Source organism: Chelonia mydas, chromosome 10 (assembly GCF_015237465.2).
Source record: "Chelonia mydas isolate rCheMyd1 chromosome 10, rCheMyd1.pri.v2, whole genome shotgun sequence".
Classification (NCBI taxonomy): Eukaryota; Metazoa; Chordata; order Testudines; family Cheloniidae; genus Chelonia; species Chelonia mydas.
Genome location: NC_051250.2, coordinates 35,446,302 through 35,461,664, shown reverse-complemented (window position 1 = coordinate 35,461,664; position 15,363 = coordinate 35,446,302). Strand labels below are relative to the sequence as shown.

Below are 15,363 nucleotides of genomic sequence, written 5' to 3'. Positions count from 1 at the left end.
GCACGGGTCTTTCACCCAGCACTGGAGAGAAAAACCTTTAAAAATAGGGAAATGGGGTTTTGCAACCATAGGAATTGTCAGGGAGATTCAAGACTGGATCCCGAAATTGCTTTTTAACTCCCTTTTCATATTGCTTAGGCTTCCAAGTTTGCAGCATCCCTTTAACAGCATAAACTCGATGGGATCAGTACCAGACCTTCCACCTTAGCCAACATTTGATTTGTTCTGGTCTTGAGTTAGTTTAATGCCAGTAAAAGGTGCCAGATTCCACCCAGGCGAGTGAAGTTCTCTGGATAGCTACACACTAGCTACAGCTTGCCAGCAGCAATGCAAAGTTCCTCACTCCCTACCCTGGCTGAGCCTTGTTGGAGGGAGCCCTTCTAGCCCTAGAAGAGCTGTCCCAGACCAGAATCACATTGTCATGTGATGGGTTTGGTGAGCCTGCTCTGGGGAGGGTCCTGACATTGTTGGCCACAAAAGGAGGGGCAGAGTTGGTAGAACCGTTGGTAGGCCTTGCCTAAGAAGAGTCTGAGTCTGGCTGGGCTTTCTTGTGCATGAACCAAACTCTCCCGTTGTTTTTTCTTTAAGTATTGGGGGGCAGGGTGAGCTTCCTTTCTTGTGACAGGAGAAGAACATAATCCCTAGGTACCAGGAGCTGGCACTTCTGGCATGGGTGGGGATGGGGCATCATACTGGGAGCTGCCTTCAAGTGGGAGACGGAGCCAATGTCTCTGATCAAAGCAGAGCTCTGAAATCGTCCCACTACCCACCACCCACCATGCTCCCCATGCAGGCTGTTAGGACTGAAACTCAAAAGCCCTTGGCTCAGAAACATCCCAGTGCGCCCCCTCACAGCCGCGGAGCCCACCCCCATCATAGGCAGCTCACTGCATGGATTTCCCTCCTCTGCAGCTCAAGGGTTCCCTTCGGAGAGGGAGTTTGAGGACTACGTGAAGTTTGATAACCGCTCGGGTAATGTGCTAGCCGCCCTTGTTTTCAAACATTGCTTCAATCAGAGCAAGGACCCCTTGCCGCTGCAGGTAAGTGAATCTGCAGGCCAGGCCCTTTCAGAAGTGAGCATCCTCCCCCGTCACAAAGGCCGGCGCTCCTCGGAGCTGTGAGGTGACCCCCACGGCTGCCCCAACGTGACATGAGAGAGAGGGTGTCCTGGTTACAATGTTACGGTGCACCGAGCGGCTCACACTTCCATGTTGGGCTAGCTCCAGGAGCCATGAGCACTTCCTAGTGCCACAGTGGCAGAGGAGAGTACCGAGGTTATCATAGTGATGGGGGCCATCAAAGTACCCAGATACCTATATGAAAGATAGCACCTCCCCGGCACAGCGCCCCAGTGCTAAATGCTGAATGGGGGGACTGGTATCCTTTCACCTGTCCAGGCCAGAGACAGCAGGCCTGTAGTGATGCTTTTGGAGGAAGACCCCCTCACAATGGTCTTTTGCGGTGCTCCGAGCTGCACCTCCCTTTTCTCCTCACTGGTGCGCTCTGTCGTGCTCTGATTTTCTGTTGCCTCCTCCACAATCCCCTAATTTTTTTCGGACTCCAGTGCCCTTCTTGTTCTGTTGCCTTGTAGGTTAATTATCAGCTGCGCTTCAAATATAGCCCTCGGAATGCCCCCCGGAACGAGCAGACAGGCTTGAACCCCAACCTCGACCGTGACTGGCACACCAGCTACCTGTTCCCACTTTTCCAGTTACCAGGCCCCAGAGAAGCCAAGCTCCCTGATGGAGGGACTCCAGGTGAGCAGCATCTCTCTGGGGTTCATAGATTCCAAGGCCAGAAGGGACCGTTGTGAGCATCTAGGCTGACCTCCTGCACAGCACGGGCCAGAGACGTGCCCCGAAACAATTTCCAGAGCAGAGCTTTTAGAAAAACATCCCATCTTCATTTAAAAACTGTCAGTGCTGGAGAATCCACCACAACCCTCGGTAAATTGCTCCAATGGTTAATTACCCTCATTGTTAACAATTTAGAGCTTATTTCCTGTCTGAATTTGTCTAGCTTCAACTTCCAGCCATTGAATCATGTAATAGCTTTTTCTGTTAGAATGAAGCATGTATTATCAAATATTTATTCCCCATGTAGGCACTTAGAGACTGTGATCAAGTCACCCCTTAACCTTCTCTTTGTTAAGCTAAATAGACTCAAGGGCTCTATCTATCACTATAAGGCAGGTTTTCTAATCCTTTAATCATTCTCATGGCTCTTCTCTGACCCCTCTCCAATTTATTAAAATCCTTCTGGAACTGTGGGCCCCAGAACTGGACCCAGGATTCCAGCAGTGGTCGCACCAGCGCCATATACAGAGGTCAAATAACCTCTCTGCTCATACTTGAAATTCTCCTGTTTATGGATCCCAGGATGGCATTAGCCCGTTTCTCCACAGCATCGCACTGGGCGCTGATGTTCCACTGATTATCCATCATGACCCCCAAATCTTTTTCAGAGTCCCTGCTTCCAGGGATAGTTCCCCGTCCTGTACATGTGGCCTACGTTCATTGTTCCTGTATTTACACACTCACATTTAATCCTATTAAAATGCACATTGTTTGCTTGAGCCCAGTTTACCAAGTGATCCAGATTGCTGGACCCCACTAGAGAAACACTTGTTTGATTCCCCATTTACAGTTACATTTTGAGACCTGCCAGCCAGCCAGTCTTCAGTCCATATAAGTGTGCCATGTTCATTTTATATCTGTCTAGTTTTTAATCAAAATGTCATGCAGTAATAAGTCAAATGCCTTACAGAAGTCTATTACATCAACATTACTACCACCTTTATCAACCAAACTTGTAATCTCCTAAAAAAGTCAAGTTAATTTGACAGGAACTGTTTTTTTATAAATGCATATTAATTGGCACTAATTACATTATCCTCCTTTAATTCTTTATTAACCAGGTCCTGTATCTTTCACTCCATTATCTTTCCTCGGATTGATGTCAGACTGACAGGCCCACAGTTAGCTGGGTTGTCCCGTTTATCCTTTTTAAGTACTGGCACGATAGCTTTTTTGCAATCTTCTGGAACTTTCTCTGTGTTCCAAGACTAAGGCCTTGTCTGCACTGGCAATTAACAGAGCTGCAACTTTCTCACTCAGAGCTTTGGCCCCTAGGCGAGATACTGGAAAGCCTTTACTTTTCAGCTACCCTTGTGGTTTTGGCTGCGAGAGGCAGCATGGAAATCAGAGAGGAGCAAATGAAGCCAAGCTGGGGATACTGAACTTGCCCGAAGATGGGAGCTGGGCTGAATTGCTGCACACGTCGCAATTTGGTTCTGGGCAGAGGCACGGCTCCTCCCAGTTCCATAGGGAAAGCGTGGACTGTTATTGTGCGGACCGCCAGAAGAGTTGCTGATCTCCCCACTTTAAGTCAGTTGTGGAGTTAAACCACTGAAACAGCATGGAGAGACGATCACAGTGATGGTGGACAAGGCTGTAATTCTCTTTCAACATACATCATACTAGGGAGGGGCACATACCTCTGTAGGTACAAGACATGGCAGGTACAGTGGTGTAGCAAGAGGGAAACAGAAATGGAACGAGCACAGTGAAGCCATTGTGCCAAGCAGCACAGCATATCTGGTCACCCCCTTGCCTCAGAAATCACCTGTGTATATCAGAGGCCCAAATCTCCTCCTACCAGGTCTGAGCCAGGGAATAAAACTTACAGCCCCTTCTTACAGAGAATAAGGGAATGTCTGCATCCAGCTGCTTGTCTGCCAGCACATGATGATCGCTGACGGCACATTTGTCAGGTGGTTCCAGTTTACTGGAGCAGAGGTACTGAAAAGGCATGAGGTATTTGAGGCTAGTTGGATTATTTTAGAGAGGACAGTCTCGCTATCTTACAGACTATTGTACCACAAAGTATAAAACAAAGCATCTACTAAAGTTAGACATTTTTAAATCAGCAGGCCCAGATAACTTGCATCCAAGAGCTTTAAAAGAGCTGCCCAAGAAGCTCACTGGACCATTAATGTTGATGTTCAGTAAGGGCTAGTTTACGCTGGCAACACTAAAGTGCTGCCACAGCAGCGCTTTAATGTGCCATGTGTGGTCGCGGTGCAGTGCTGGGAGAGTCCAGTATTCCCAGCTTGGCTACATTTGCTCCTCTCTGATTTCCATGCTGCCTCTTGCAGCTAAAACCACAAGGATAGCGAAAAGTAAAGGCTTTCCAGTATCTCACTTGGGGGCCAACTCTCTGGGCTGTGCAGAGGCACGTCGAGAGCTGTAATGAAATGCTGTTAGCTGGAGCTGCGTGAAAGCTGATTTTCGGAGCAGTCCTTCTCTCCCTGAAATCACTAGCCAGGCTGAGTCGGGGCACTCTCCTTCCGCAAGGCCGTGGCTTCTGTCCCTGCAAGTGGGGCAGAGAATGTGGGTGTAGTTCTCTGCAGAGCCCATCAGAGCCATTCCTTAAAGGCTCTGTGTGTGTGTGTGTGTGTTCACTTGGTTTTGCACCGATAACTCTTCAGCAAACTAATGGTTTGTATGTTACTTTGACGCTGGGAAGAGGGCACTGTGAGCTCCACAGCATGGAGTGGCTGTATGTCCACTGGCACATTTATGCTTCATAAGGAGGCAGCGTTCTCCAGACAGGGTTCCAATTAGCATCAATTAGTCCCTCTACCAGCCAGTTTCACCTCAGTCACCCTTTTGTTTCCATTGGGCAGCGGCAGAAACGGCATGGGGTTTATCTCTACCTCTTTGCTGTCCTTCATCCTGCAGAGCCTGTCTAAGATGCTCACATGTTTCCCATCACTGCAGTAGCTGAGCGGCTGGCAATCTCTAATGTATTTTTCCTGTGAGGCAGGACAGTGCTATTATCCCCATTTTGTACAGATGGGGGACGGAGGCCCGGAGAAGTTTAGTGGTGGTCAGGATCATGCAGGGTGAGGAATCAAACCTGGGTCTCCTGAGTCTCCGACTAGTGCCCTGAGGTCAACAGAAAACCTTTAAGATCGAAAGAAGTAAAAACTCAGCTGGGGGTGTGGACTCTGGGGTGGGGCTGGGGATGAGGAATTGGGGGAATAGGAGGGTGCTCTGGGCTGGGACCGAGGGGTTGGGAGGGCGGGAGGGGGATCAGGGCTGGGGCAGGGGATTGGGGCGCGGGAAGGGGTGCAGGCTGTGACTGGGGGTGTGGGCTTTGGGGTGGGGCTGGGGATGAGGGGCTTGGGGTGCAGGAGGATGCTCCGGGCTTGGAGCGAGGAGTTCGGAGGGTGGGAGGGGGATCAGGGCAGGGGATTGGGGCGCGGGGGAAGGCTCCGTGTGGAGCGGCCCCCAATCCTGCTTCCCAGCTGGAGCACTGGAGGGGGGCCATGCCGCGGCTTCCGGGAGCTACACCCGACCCTGCTCCCTGGCTGGAGCATTGGAGCGGGGCCATGCGGCTGCTTCCACAAGCCGTGTGGAGCGGCCCCCTACCCTGCTCCCCGGCTGGAGTGCCAAAGCAGGGCAAGCCCCGCTCCCCAGCGGGAGCTCAAGGGCTGGCTTAAAACGGCTGGCTGGCCGTAGTTTGCCCACCCCTGGTTTAGAGTGTAAGCTCTTTGGGGCAGGTTGTGTGTTTGTACAGCACCTAGCACCGTCAGGTCTGTTCCATGTCTGGGCGCCGAGTCATTATGCTAATACAAATAACACAGTGCACACCCATTTGCCGGCAGGAAGCATTCACCTATTGGGGCAGCCGGCTGCCCCATTCCTGCAGTGCCTCTCACTCGTCGCCCTGTGCTTCCTCACAGGTTACATCCGGGAAGGGTTCCTGGCCGTGCAGCACGCTGTGGACAGAGCCATCATGCAATACCATGCCAACACCTCTACCACCCGCCTGCTGGAGGGGGTCACTGTGGCCGTTCGGCGCTTCCCCTACCCACCATACGTCAATGACCTCTTCCTACTGGCCATCCAGAACCAGCTGCCCCTGCTGCTCATGCTGAGCTTCACCTATACCTCGCTCAACATCGTCCGTGCCGTTGTGCACGAGAAGGAGAAAAAGTTGAAGGTAACCGCCAGGCAGATGGCCAGGGCACTGGTGGCTTCCTGGCAGGCTGAGCTGCTGCTGCGGCAGTGACACCCTGCGCTGTTGCCAGAGCGTTCTAGTCTGGGGGAGATCAGGACCGTGGCTTCCAAGACAGAATGGCGCTTGAGTGGTCACCTGCTGTTCCCATGCGGTGGGAGGGGAGTGTATTGGGAAGGTGAGCTGGCAAGGTCGCTCTGCTCTGCTGGCCAGCTTGCCCCAGCAGCCTGGCCCTGCACCTTGGAGGAGGCTGCTTGTGTCTGTGCCCCTGGTAGCCAGCTGTGAGGAGAACACAAGGGGAAATGATGCTGTCCTGGGCTATGGAGGGAGACCTGAGCACTCCACATGGGCTGGAGTCTCGTGGAACAAGGGAGAGGAGAGGGATGGGGAAGCGAGGGAGTGGGTGGAAAATGGTGTGCAAAAGGAGATGTCAAAAAATAGCCCTGGAGGAAAAACAACTAATGGCAAGAGCCTTGCTTAGCTTCATGCAGTGCAATCTCATTGGAAGGATTAAAAAGCCTGTGATCAGTTTGGGCTCAGTCTCTAAGCACAGGCACAGATAACTCTGCATTAACTGCTTTGCTTACCCATGCCAGATATGTTCAAAAGGTTTTAAGCTGCTGAATTGTAAACAAAATAACACTCTTGCTAGGAAAGCTGAGGGCAGGAAAGAGGGTTTGTGGCGGGCTAGTGAATTCCAAGGAGGAAGGTAGCTGATCCTGCTGCAGGAATTCAGTTCTGCCGCCTTGCCATGCAGCTTTGTCTGCTTGGCGAGGCTCTTAGATCTGGTGGCAGTGGCAGGCGGGTTGCTGTCTTGCGTCTGAGTCTGATGCCTAAAGTGTGGTTCTGGGGGAGATAGAAACAGTTGTGAGTTCTGGTGGCTCGGGGGCATAGTGAGATTTGCTGGGGGGGGGGAGTTCTTTAAGCGTCTGGGCACGATGCATTGTTTCATATCAAGAGACTGGTGTCTAGGCAACCATGAGCTCAGGTAACTCAGTCTCTAGAGCATCAGATTGTTACTCTGAGGGTCCAGGGTTCAGTTCCTCTTTGGTTGGTGAGATTTTTCTTGGGTTGTGCAGGAGGTCAGACCAGATAATTGTAATGGTCCCTTCTGGCCTTATCCTCTATCCAAAGGGGTTTGGGTCTCCACCCAGTGCTCCAGGGGAACCTTGCTCTTCTTGCCACCCCAGCGTGACCCCTGTGTCATCCAGAGTCACAGGTGGTGGTTGTTCAGAGACAGGCTAAGATTTAAAATAGAACTGCACATGGGTGACAGCTGCACGGTGCTTGCCCACATTGGGCCTGGTTCTAGCACATGGTGCCCGGCTCTCATCAGCCGCCTCTTTCTGTCCCACTATGGAAAATCCGATCGTGGTGCTTTCAGCAGGCAGCTGTCTGCCTGCCTGCCTGCCAACGGCTGGCTGCCGCGGCACAGGGTAATGCGCAGCTTGTGTTGGCCTCCCACAGGAGTACATGCGAATGATGGGCCTCAGTAACTGGCTGCACTGGAGCGCCTGGTTCCTCATGTTCTTCCTCTTCCTCCTGGTGTCCATCTTCTTCGTCACGGTGCTTTTCTGTGTCAAGGTGAGTGTCCTGGCTTAGGCTTCCAAGGTATACGTCAGAACCACCCTGGGGATGGCGGTGGGGGAGCTGATGGCTTTCTTGCATGGACAGACATCTTCAGGTGGCTTTAGATTGCAGGGGGAGGGCGCTGTCCTAGGCCCTTAGACTCAAAGATGCTGCTGAATTACATTTCCCCATCGCTCTCCACTCCTTCAATCCAGGCAGCTTTTCTCTTCACTATCCCAAACCAGGGGGGAAGGGGCAGCTGTGGGGTAAGACTTCGAAGTCAATATTGCTGGTAAGGGGGGTGCCTGCCCCTTCTCGGAACGGGGAAGTTCATTTTGCTACTTCAGGCTGGGCCTTTGCTGCACTCGATTTTGTAAATGTTTGAATCCCCCTCTGCAGACACCATAGCTTGCTTTTCATACAGCCCGTAGAACTTCTTGCCACAGGGTATCATTGAGGCCAAGAGCTTAGCAGGATTCAGAAAGGGATGGGACGTTCACATGGTTAGCAGGAACATCTGATTATTAAAGGATTAAATCACGCAGGGTTTTTTGAAGTGATCTAAACCCTCCTGCTTCAGGTTGTATGCAGCCTTAACCAATGGGAGGGAACTTCCCTCATGGGCAGGCTATCCCAGAACTGCTGGGGAAGGGTTTCCTGTGCCTTCCGCTGGAGCAGCTGGTGCTGGCCGGTCAGAAACATGGGTGCTGTACTGGAGGGACCAGGGGTCTGATCCAGTCTGGCCATTCCAGTGGTTAGCCTACAGGAGTCCTTGAAGTGTTGGGGGCATAAAGGCCACTCTTCATCAGAGCCTGGTCTACACTAGGATAATCACAGCTTATAACTCACGCTCAGTGCAGTGGTACAGACTGTAGGGCAGAAAGCTCTTTTTGGTATCTTTAACACAGTTTCTTTATCTCTCTTGACCACTGAGCCCATTCTGTGCCTCCATCTGCACCATGAGGATTGCAGGTCCCAGTTCCCAGGCAAGATGTGTCCATGTGGGTAACAGTACTCATGACCTGGATTTTGTTTGTAGGTAAGCCAGCAGGGGGCGGTACTCACCAACAGTGACCCAACCCTGGTGTTCACCTTCCTGGTGGTCTTCTCCATCTCCTCCATCTCCTTCAGCTTCATGGTCAGCACTTTCTTCTCCAGAGGTGAGCCCATACTGTTAACCTTTCATGCTGTTTGTCAGAGAGGCTGCTTTGGCTCTGGAACATGGACACCCATATAGAAATGGCACCGTATCCTCTCCCCATGTGGATCCTAGCTGCCGACTTTACTAAGATCTTCCCATTAGCCCAGTAGAGCCAGCCCAGCTCTGGGAGAGTCACCTAGAGTCTGATCTGCCTTGAGAATGATCAACAGAATGATATACCAAGTGGCAATCGGTTAAACCTTGGAAGATGCGGGGAGCTGCATAGGTGTCACTAAGGGGTTTTGTCCTGCGGAACCTTTATTACCAGTGGGGATGTGTGCGAAGGAAAGAGCCCAGCTTGACTCTCAGATCCCATGGACCTTGCAGAGCCAAGTTGTTACTTACAAACAGAGCAGATTTGCTATAGGAGCCACTGAGAGCCAATAAATACAGAGCCCCACAGCTCCATCTTTGCAGTTTCTCTTCACCATATGGTGGAAGGGGCAGGGACTGGAGTAGTTTCGACAGCACTCATGAGCACTGATTGTTCTTTGGGGCTAAATATCACAGTGTTGGGCTAGCTCCTCTGAATGCCCCTCGCTGTGTGGGCACTTTGTGGGGAAACAAGGGGTGACATGCCCCTCTTCCCCAGCAAAGGGCTGTTGGTTGCTTGTGAGTGGGCAGGGGATTTGACTAGAATTCCTGGCTTTTTCCTGGTATCCTCCCGAATGGAACTTGGGTGGCCCCTGGCTAGTGACTAAAGGAATGAAATCCCGCCTCTAACCTAGTGCCTCCAGCCTTGGAAGGCAGCAAGCTTTATTTGTGTAGGACTGTTGTGGCCCGTGCTTTACAGAGAGTTTGATGCTCTACCAGAGGAGCCATCTGAAGGTTTGATTGTTGTGGGACCTTTGCGCAGTTGTCCATTTGGCACTGGGCATTAAGCGCGAGCGCGCTGGGGACAGAGGGATGAGCAGTGTGCCATAAAACCAGCAGAGCAGGTGCATTCCTCCATGCCAATAACTGCAATGGAAATACCTGCTGGTCTCACTTGTCCATTGTTTGGTCTCCTAATGGCTCTTATTCCTGTTGTATAGGGAACAATCCAAGTGGGAAGGTGACCTCTAGCCAGGCTAGAGAAGCTGTTGCTCTAGATTTTTGTGCTGGGTGAAGAATGCAGGCAAATATTCCATCAGCCCCTCCAGCAGTTTCCCACAGGAGACCCAGGGAGCAGTTTGTTCTGAAACAACCCAGCAGGGGAAGCTCTTCCCTATGGGATCTGTGTCAGTGTCGTGGCTTGTAAACATCCTTCTTTCGAATGGGAAGGGTCTGTGTGTTGAATTGCTGATGCTCCGCCCACCTGGTAAGGGCAGGACTCATCTGGTGGAGGAAGGGTTTGGTTTCTTCTGTCTCCTGGTGTGACTTACAAAACCAAGCCTGCTCTCCTCCGCAGATGTGCACTGAGCAGTGGCTTCAGTTTGGGAGGCTGCAGGTGTCCTTGGCTGCCGCACTCTGTATGGTGGGATGCTGGGAAGGGCTCCAAAGCATGTTCTCATTACTGGTAGGCTGTGCATGGGGCATGCAGTCACTTGGGCTGTCTGGTTTGATGCTCAGTAAGGGCTGTCAATGCACATCCCCTTTCACCACTATTATTAAAAGCCGTGGTGCACAGGAAGCTTATATGCCAAACCTTTCCAAACTGGGCCAGCACATGCCTTAAGATCTCCCAGAGCCTGCTGAAACGGCATGGTGCAGCCCGATATTCACGATCTGGAGGATGGTGTGGATTGCACCCTCAGCAAGTTCGCAGATGACACTAAGCTGGGAGGAGTGGTAGATACGCTGGAGCGGAGGGATAGGGTCCAGAGTGACCTAGACAAATTAGAGGATTGGGCCAAAAGAAATCTGATGAGGTTCAACAAGGACAAGTGCAGAGCCTGCACTTAGGGTGGAAGAATCCCATGCACCGCTACAGGCTGGGGACTGACTGGCTAAGCAGCAGTTCTGCAGAAAAGGGTCTGGGGATTACAGTGGATGAGAAGCTGGATATGAGTCAACAGTGTGCCCTTGTTGTCAAGATGGCCAACGGCCTATTGGGCTGCATTAGTAGGAGCATTGCCAGCAGATCGAGGGAAGTGATTATTCCCCTCTATTCGGTACTGGTGAGGCCACATCTGGAGTATTGCGTCCAGTTTTGGTCCCCCCACTACAGAACGGATGTGGACAAATTGGAGAGAGTCCAGCGGAGGGCAAGGAAAATGATTAGGGGGCTGGGGCACATGACTTACGAGGAGAGGCTGAGGGAACTGGGCGTGTTTAGTCTGCAAAAGAGAAGAGTGAGGGGGGATTTGATAGCAGCCTTCAACTACCTGAAGGGGGGTTCCAAAGAGGATAGAGCTTGGCTGTTCTCAGTGTTGGGAGATGACCGAACAAGGAGCAATGGTCTCAAGTTGCAGTGGGGGAGGTCTAGGTTGGATATTAGGAAACACTATTTCACTAGGAGGGTGATGAAGCACTGGAATGGGTTACCTAGAGAGGTGGTGGAATCTCCATCCTCAGAGATTTTTAAGGCCCGGCTTGACATAGCCCTGGCTGGGATGATTTAGTTGGGGTTGGTCCTGCTTTGAGCAGGGGGTTGGACTAGATGCCCTCGAGGTTTCTTCCAATCCTAATCTTCTATGATAGTTAGTGCAGGGAAGTTGGGAGATTCTCCTCTAGTCCCACCTCAGCCTCTGACCTACTGTGTGGCCTGGGCCAATCATTCAATCGCTCTGTGCCTGTTTCCCCATCGTCGTCATGGAGATAACACCCGCCTTTGCCAAGTACTTAAATCTACTTGGATGGAAGCTCTAGAGAAGTGTGCAGTGTCGGTATCCATTTGTGTTTGTCACCACACTGTTGAAAATTTGTTTTCTTTTTCCCCCCCCTCTCTGCACTTGCAGCAAATGTGGCAGCTGCCGCTGGGGGTTTCCTTTACTTTTTCTCCTATATCCCCTACTTCTTTATCTCACCTCGCTACGACCTGATGTCCCACAGTCAGAAGCTGTCGTCCTGCCTCATCTCCAATGTTGCCATGGCCATGGGGGCACAGCTGATAGGCATGTTTGAAGGAAAAGGTGAGTGATTTTCTCTCTCTCACTGCTGTGGTAATATGCAGGCCCAGCTGGGGAAGCCAAGCACCTGGAAGTCAGCCTGGAGACGTGCCCTGAGCTCTAGAGTTCCAGGACTGGGGATGTTAAGCACTTCGATGCCAGACTGAAAAGTCAGGCTCTAATCTGGCCTCCTTTTTTGAACCGTGAGACTTGATTCTGGTCCTGTACCACTGAAGGAGTCTTGCCATTGGCATAAGTGAGAGCAGGAGTCAGTTCTTGGCTTGCTAATCCAAAGGAGGGGATCTGTCAATGCACACGCTTACCGGCTTCGAGGTTCTGGATAACTGATACCTCTCTGAAGGAGCTGCCTTCAATGTGTTGGAAGCACCTCATGTCCAAATTGGATCTGGCCAGCAAAGCTAGGATTCTTTGGTGGTTTTGCTTTTGTTAATTACAAAGTTAATACTACTCTGCGGAATGTAATTTCTGACGTTAATTGCATCCAGATCATCTTTCCCCTGCTAATTTCCATGTTAATAAGCAGTCTGTCTCTTTGCGAATTGAGGAAACTAAGCGGGGGATTGAGACATGGGTAGTATTTTTGGGGAGAAGACACAAATCTCTCTCCTTGGTACAGTGTCAGAAGGTGCAAAAGAGGGTGGATGGTTTGTGATCAAGGGCCCCATTTGGGAATCAGGAGATCCGAGTTCAGCTCCTGTCACTTACCCTGTCTGTGCCTCGGTTCCCCATCTGTAACATGGGGATTGACTGTACATTTGTACCTGGCAAGGGTGCCATGGGCTATAGTTTCTACTGTATGAGAAGTGCTTAGACACTACAGTGGAGGCCATGTGGGAGCCCAGATGGGAAATGGTGCAGACTGACGTGAAGATTACACTAACCCAAGCGGTATTGGCAGGGATGCTGTTCAAAGCACTCCTAAGGGGACACAAGGGGTTTTACAAGCGTGTTAGGCAGACCAAATGGTACATGTCTTCAGTGTGGACACAGCACTGAGGCTGGGTGGACTGATCTACACTAGCACTGAATGTTTTCTTTGCCAGCTCGGGGGTCCTGTTCTAGAATAATGTTTTTAGCAATGATTTGATTCCTAGTGCAGGTGGAGTTTTTGAAGCCATACTCAGGGGTGGGAATAGAACAAGGCTGCTGAGAACAAGGTTGTGTAGTAACTTGGTTTCAGAGTAACAGCCGTGTTAGTCTGTATTCGCAAAAAGAAAAGGAGTACTTGTGGCACCTTAGAGACTAACCAATTTATTTGAGCATAAGCTTTCGTGAGCTACAGCTCACTTCAATGCATCTGATGAAGTGAGCTGTAGCTCACAAAAGCTTATGCTCAAATAAATTGGTTAGTCTCTAAGGTGCCACAAGTCCTCCTTTTCTTTTTGTAGTAACTTGGGTATTTAGCCAACACATTTTTGCAGATCTTTGTAAATTAAATCACACAATAAGTTACAGGCATGTGCTAAACATATTTATCGTGTCTTGCTTTCAGATGTGTTTTCTATCCCCCTGCCTGCCACAAATGCATGCACAGTGTGCTAGCAGCCAACTTGTATTGCGATACCTTATTTCACAGTCCCGGAGAACGTGCACCACTGTGTATATTCTCCCAGCCTGCGGGTGAGGTGTTACGATGTGTTACTGATTGTAGCTGCACGTTGGCAAATGCAAACGCCATCTTGTGTGTTTTCAGGGACCGGCATTCAGTGGCAGGACCTCATGAAGCCAGTCAGCGTGGATGATAACTTCACCTTTGCACAGGTGCTGGGGATGCTGCTGTTGGACTCTGTCCTCTATGGCCTGGTGGCCTGGTACGTGGAGGCCGTCTTCCCAGGGGAGTATGGCATGCCGCAGCCGTGGTACTTCTTCTTGATGGTGAGCACCGCTGCTGTGCGCTCTGTCGCTGGCAACGTCTGAGATGAAATGCAGGGATTCTGCTCTCACACCCAGCGTGTTTAGTATAACGGGGCTTAAATAGGAATACTCTGCCCTGTGTTATACAGGAGGTCAGACTAAAACGATTGCAGTGGTCTCTTCTGGGCTTAGTCTCAGCATCTGTGCCCCATACTTGACAGCCAAAGCCCTGTGCTGCCGTATCTGAAGAGCCTTGCACTGAGAATGAAATGCGCTTTCCAGGTCTTGGCTTCAGATCTTTGGGGTGGGGTTTATTGGCACATGTGATGCTGCGAGTCATGCCACCACACCCCAAACACTTACGTTAAGGCTCAGAGAGCAGCCACGTGAGTGACTAGATCTTAGGGTTTGAAACCTGGCAGAAACTGAGCTCCACACAAGAGCAGGTGGTACAGGGCCACCGGGCATGGGCCATCGCACTGTAGTGTTTTCTTTTGCCCCCAAATCCATATCCCAGAATGCTTTCATTTCAGTGCCTGGCTCTGTAGGGCAGGTGGGAGCACACAGAGCCAAGCGCATTCCTCTAGGATACCTATGTGGGGCTCGGGAGCCAGTTCTCTGCTTGGCAGGTTGGTCTGCAGACTGCTGGAAAGCACAGGGAGTGCCAAGACCCTTCAGATCAGGAAATAGTAACCTGATGCGATGACTTTTGGCACTTTCCCCTACAGCATGGAACGGGTCAGGCCCACTCGTGTGGCAGGCAGAGGATTGCTGTAGCAGACAGGAGAGCCAAATACAGGAGTGAAGTCAGGCCCCTCCTTCCAGCTAAGACATGAGTGGCCCTCTCACTCCTGAGAGCTTGGCTCCCCCAATGATTAGAGTGATTGCAGCCTCTGAATAGTGGAAGTTCATGGCTCCTTTCACTTAATGCGTTTGAAAATGCTGCATGGGCGGGGAGGATGAGGGGCAGTGGGAGATTTGAAGAATAGGTGACAGCCCTCTGAGCAGCCCCGATTGCCCCCCTCCACTCTCATTGGCCCAACCCCCTGCCTTGGGGAGCCGGTGTCCCACTTGGTACATTCCTTGGCCAATATCATGCTAGGTGGGTGGTGCCTGGGGTCCTTGTGCTGCTGTCGTCTCCATGACGATGAGCGCTATGAGAACGACTACCTACATGATGAGGATGCGTAGCGTCAGTGAAGGATTTCTGGCTAGAAGCAGAAGGACCAGCACGTAAGGGCAAGAGCTTTCAGCCAGTGCTTGATCTACTGTCAGTGCTCTACTTTTTGATGACAAAGCACTAAAACTGTCTTCTTGGAAGCTAGAGTGCATCAGTGGAGGAGTGAATTAATTCTCCTGATGCCTTTTCTTTTGGAAACGGCTGTCAGTAGAGTCTGAGGCTCCCCTGGGAGTCTTGAGATAATCAGGGGGCTCCCCTTTGGGGTGGAGAGAGAGGGGATTTCATGGCCCAGGAACCTGATCCTGGGAGGCGCTGGGCACCCTCAGCTTCTGTTGTGTTGGAGACTCTCCATTCCTAGCCGGATCCCACAAAGTGCTGATTTGAAAGGGGGAGTATTTCTAAAGCCTGTCTGAATTGTCTATAGGACGTGTCTCTTTGTCACTGCTCTGTACGGCTCCATGTATGGGCTGTATCGGCGTGAGCTG

At 51.2% G+C, this 15,363-nt stretch overlaps 1 protein-coding gene across 5 annotated transcripts in view; it reads left to right on the top strand.

Annotated features, from left to right (window-relative positions):
* Positions 1–15,363, top strand: part of ABCA3 (ATP binding cassette subfamily A member 3) — an 89,442-nt gene that overhangs the window by 32,685 nt on the left and 41,394 nt on the right. For all 5 annotated transcript variants that reach the window (XM_037910426.2, XM_043523753.1, XM_043523754.1 and 2 more), the window contains 7 exons: positions 913–1,040; positions 1,592–1,757; positions 5,750–6,009; positions 7,492–7,608; positions 8,633–8,753; positions 11,674–11,847; positions 13,538–13,719. In XM_037910426.2, coding sequence (XP_037766354.1) covers positions 913–1,040; positions 1,592–1,757; positions 5,750–6,009; positions 7,492–7,608; positions 8,633–8,753; positions 11,674–11,847; positions 13,538–13,719 — 1,148 coding nt within the window. The remainder of the gene's footprint in view (positions 1–912; positions 1,041–1,591; positions 1,758–5,749; positions 6,010–7,491; positions 7,609–8,632; positions 8,754–11,673; positions 11,848–13,537; positions 13,720–15,363) is intronic.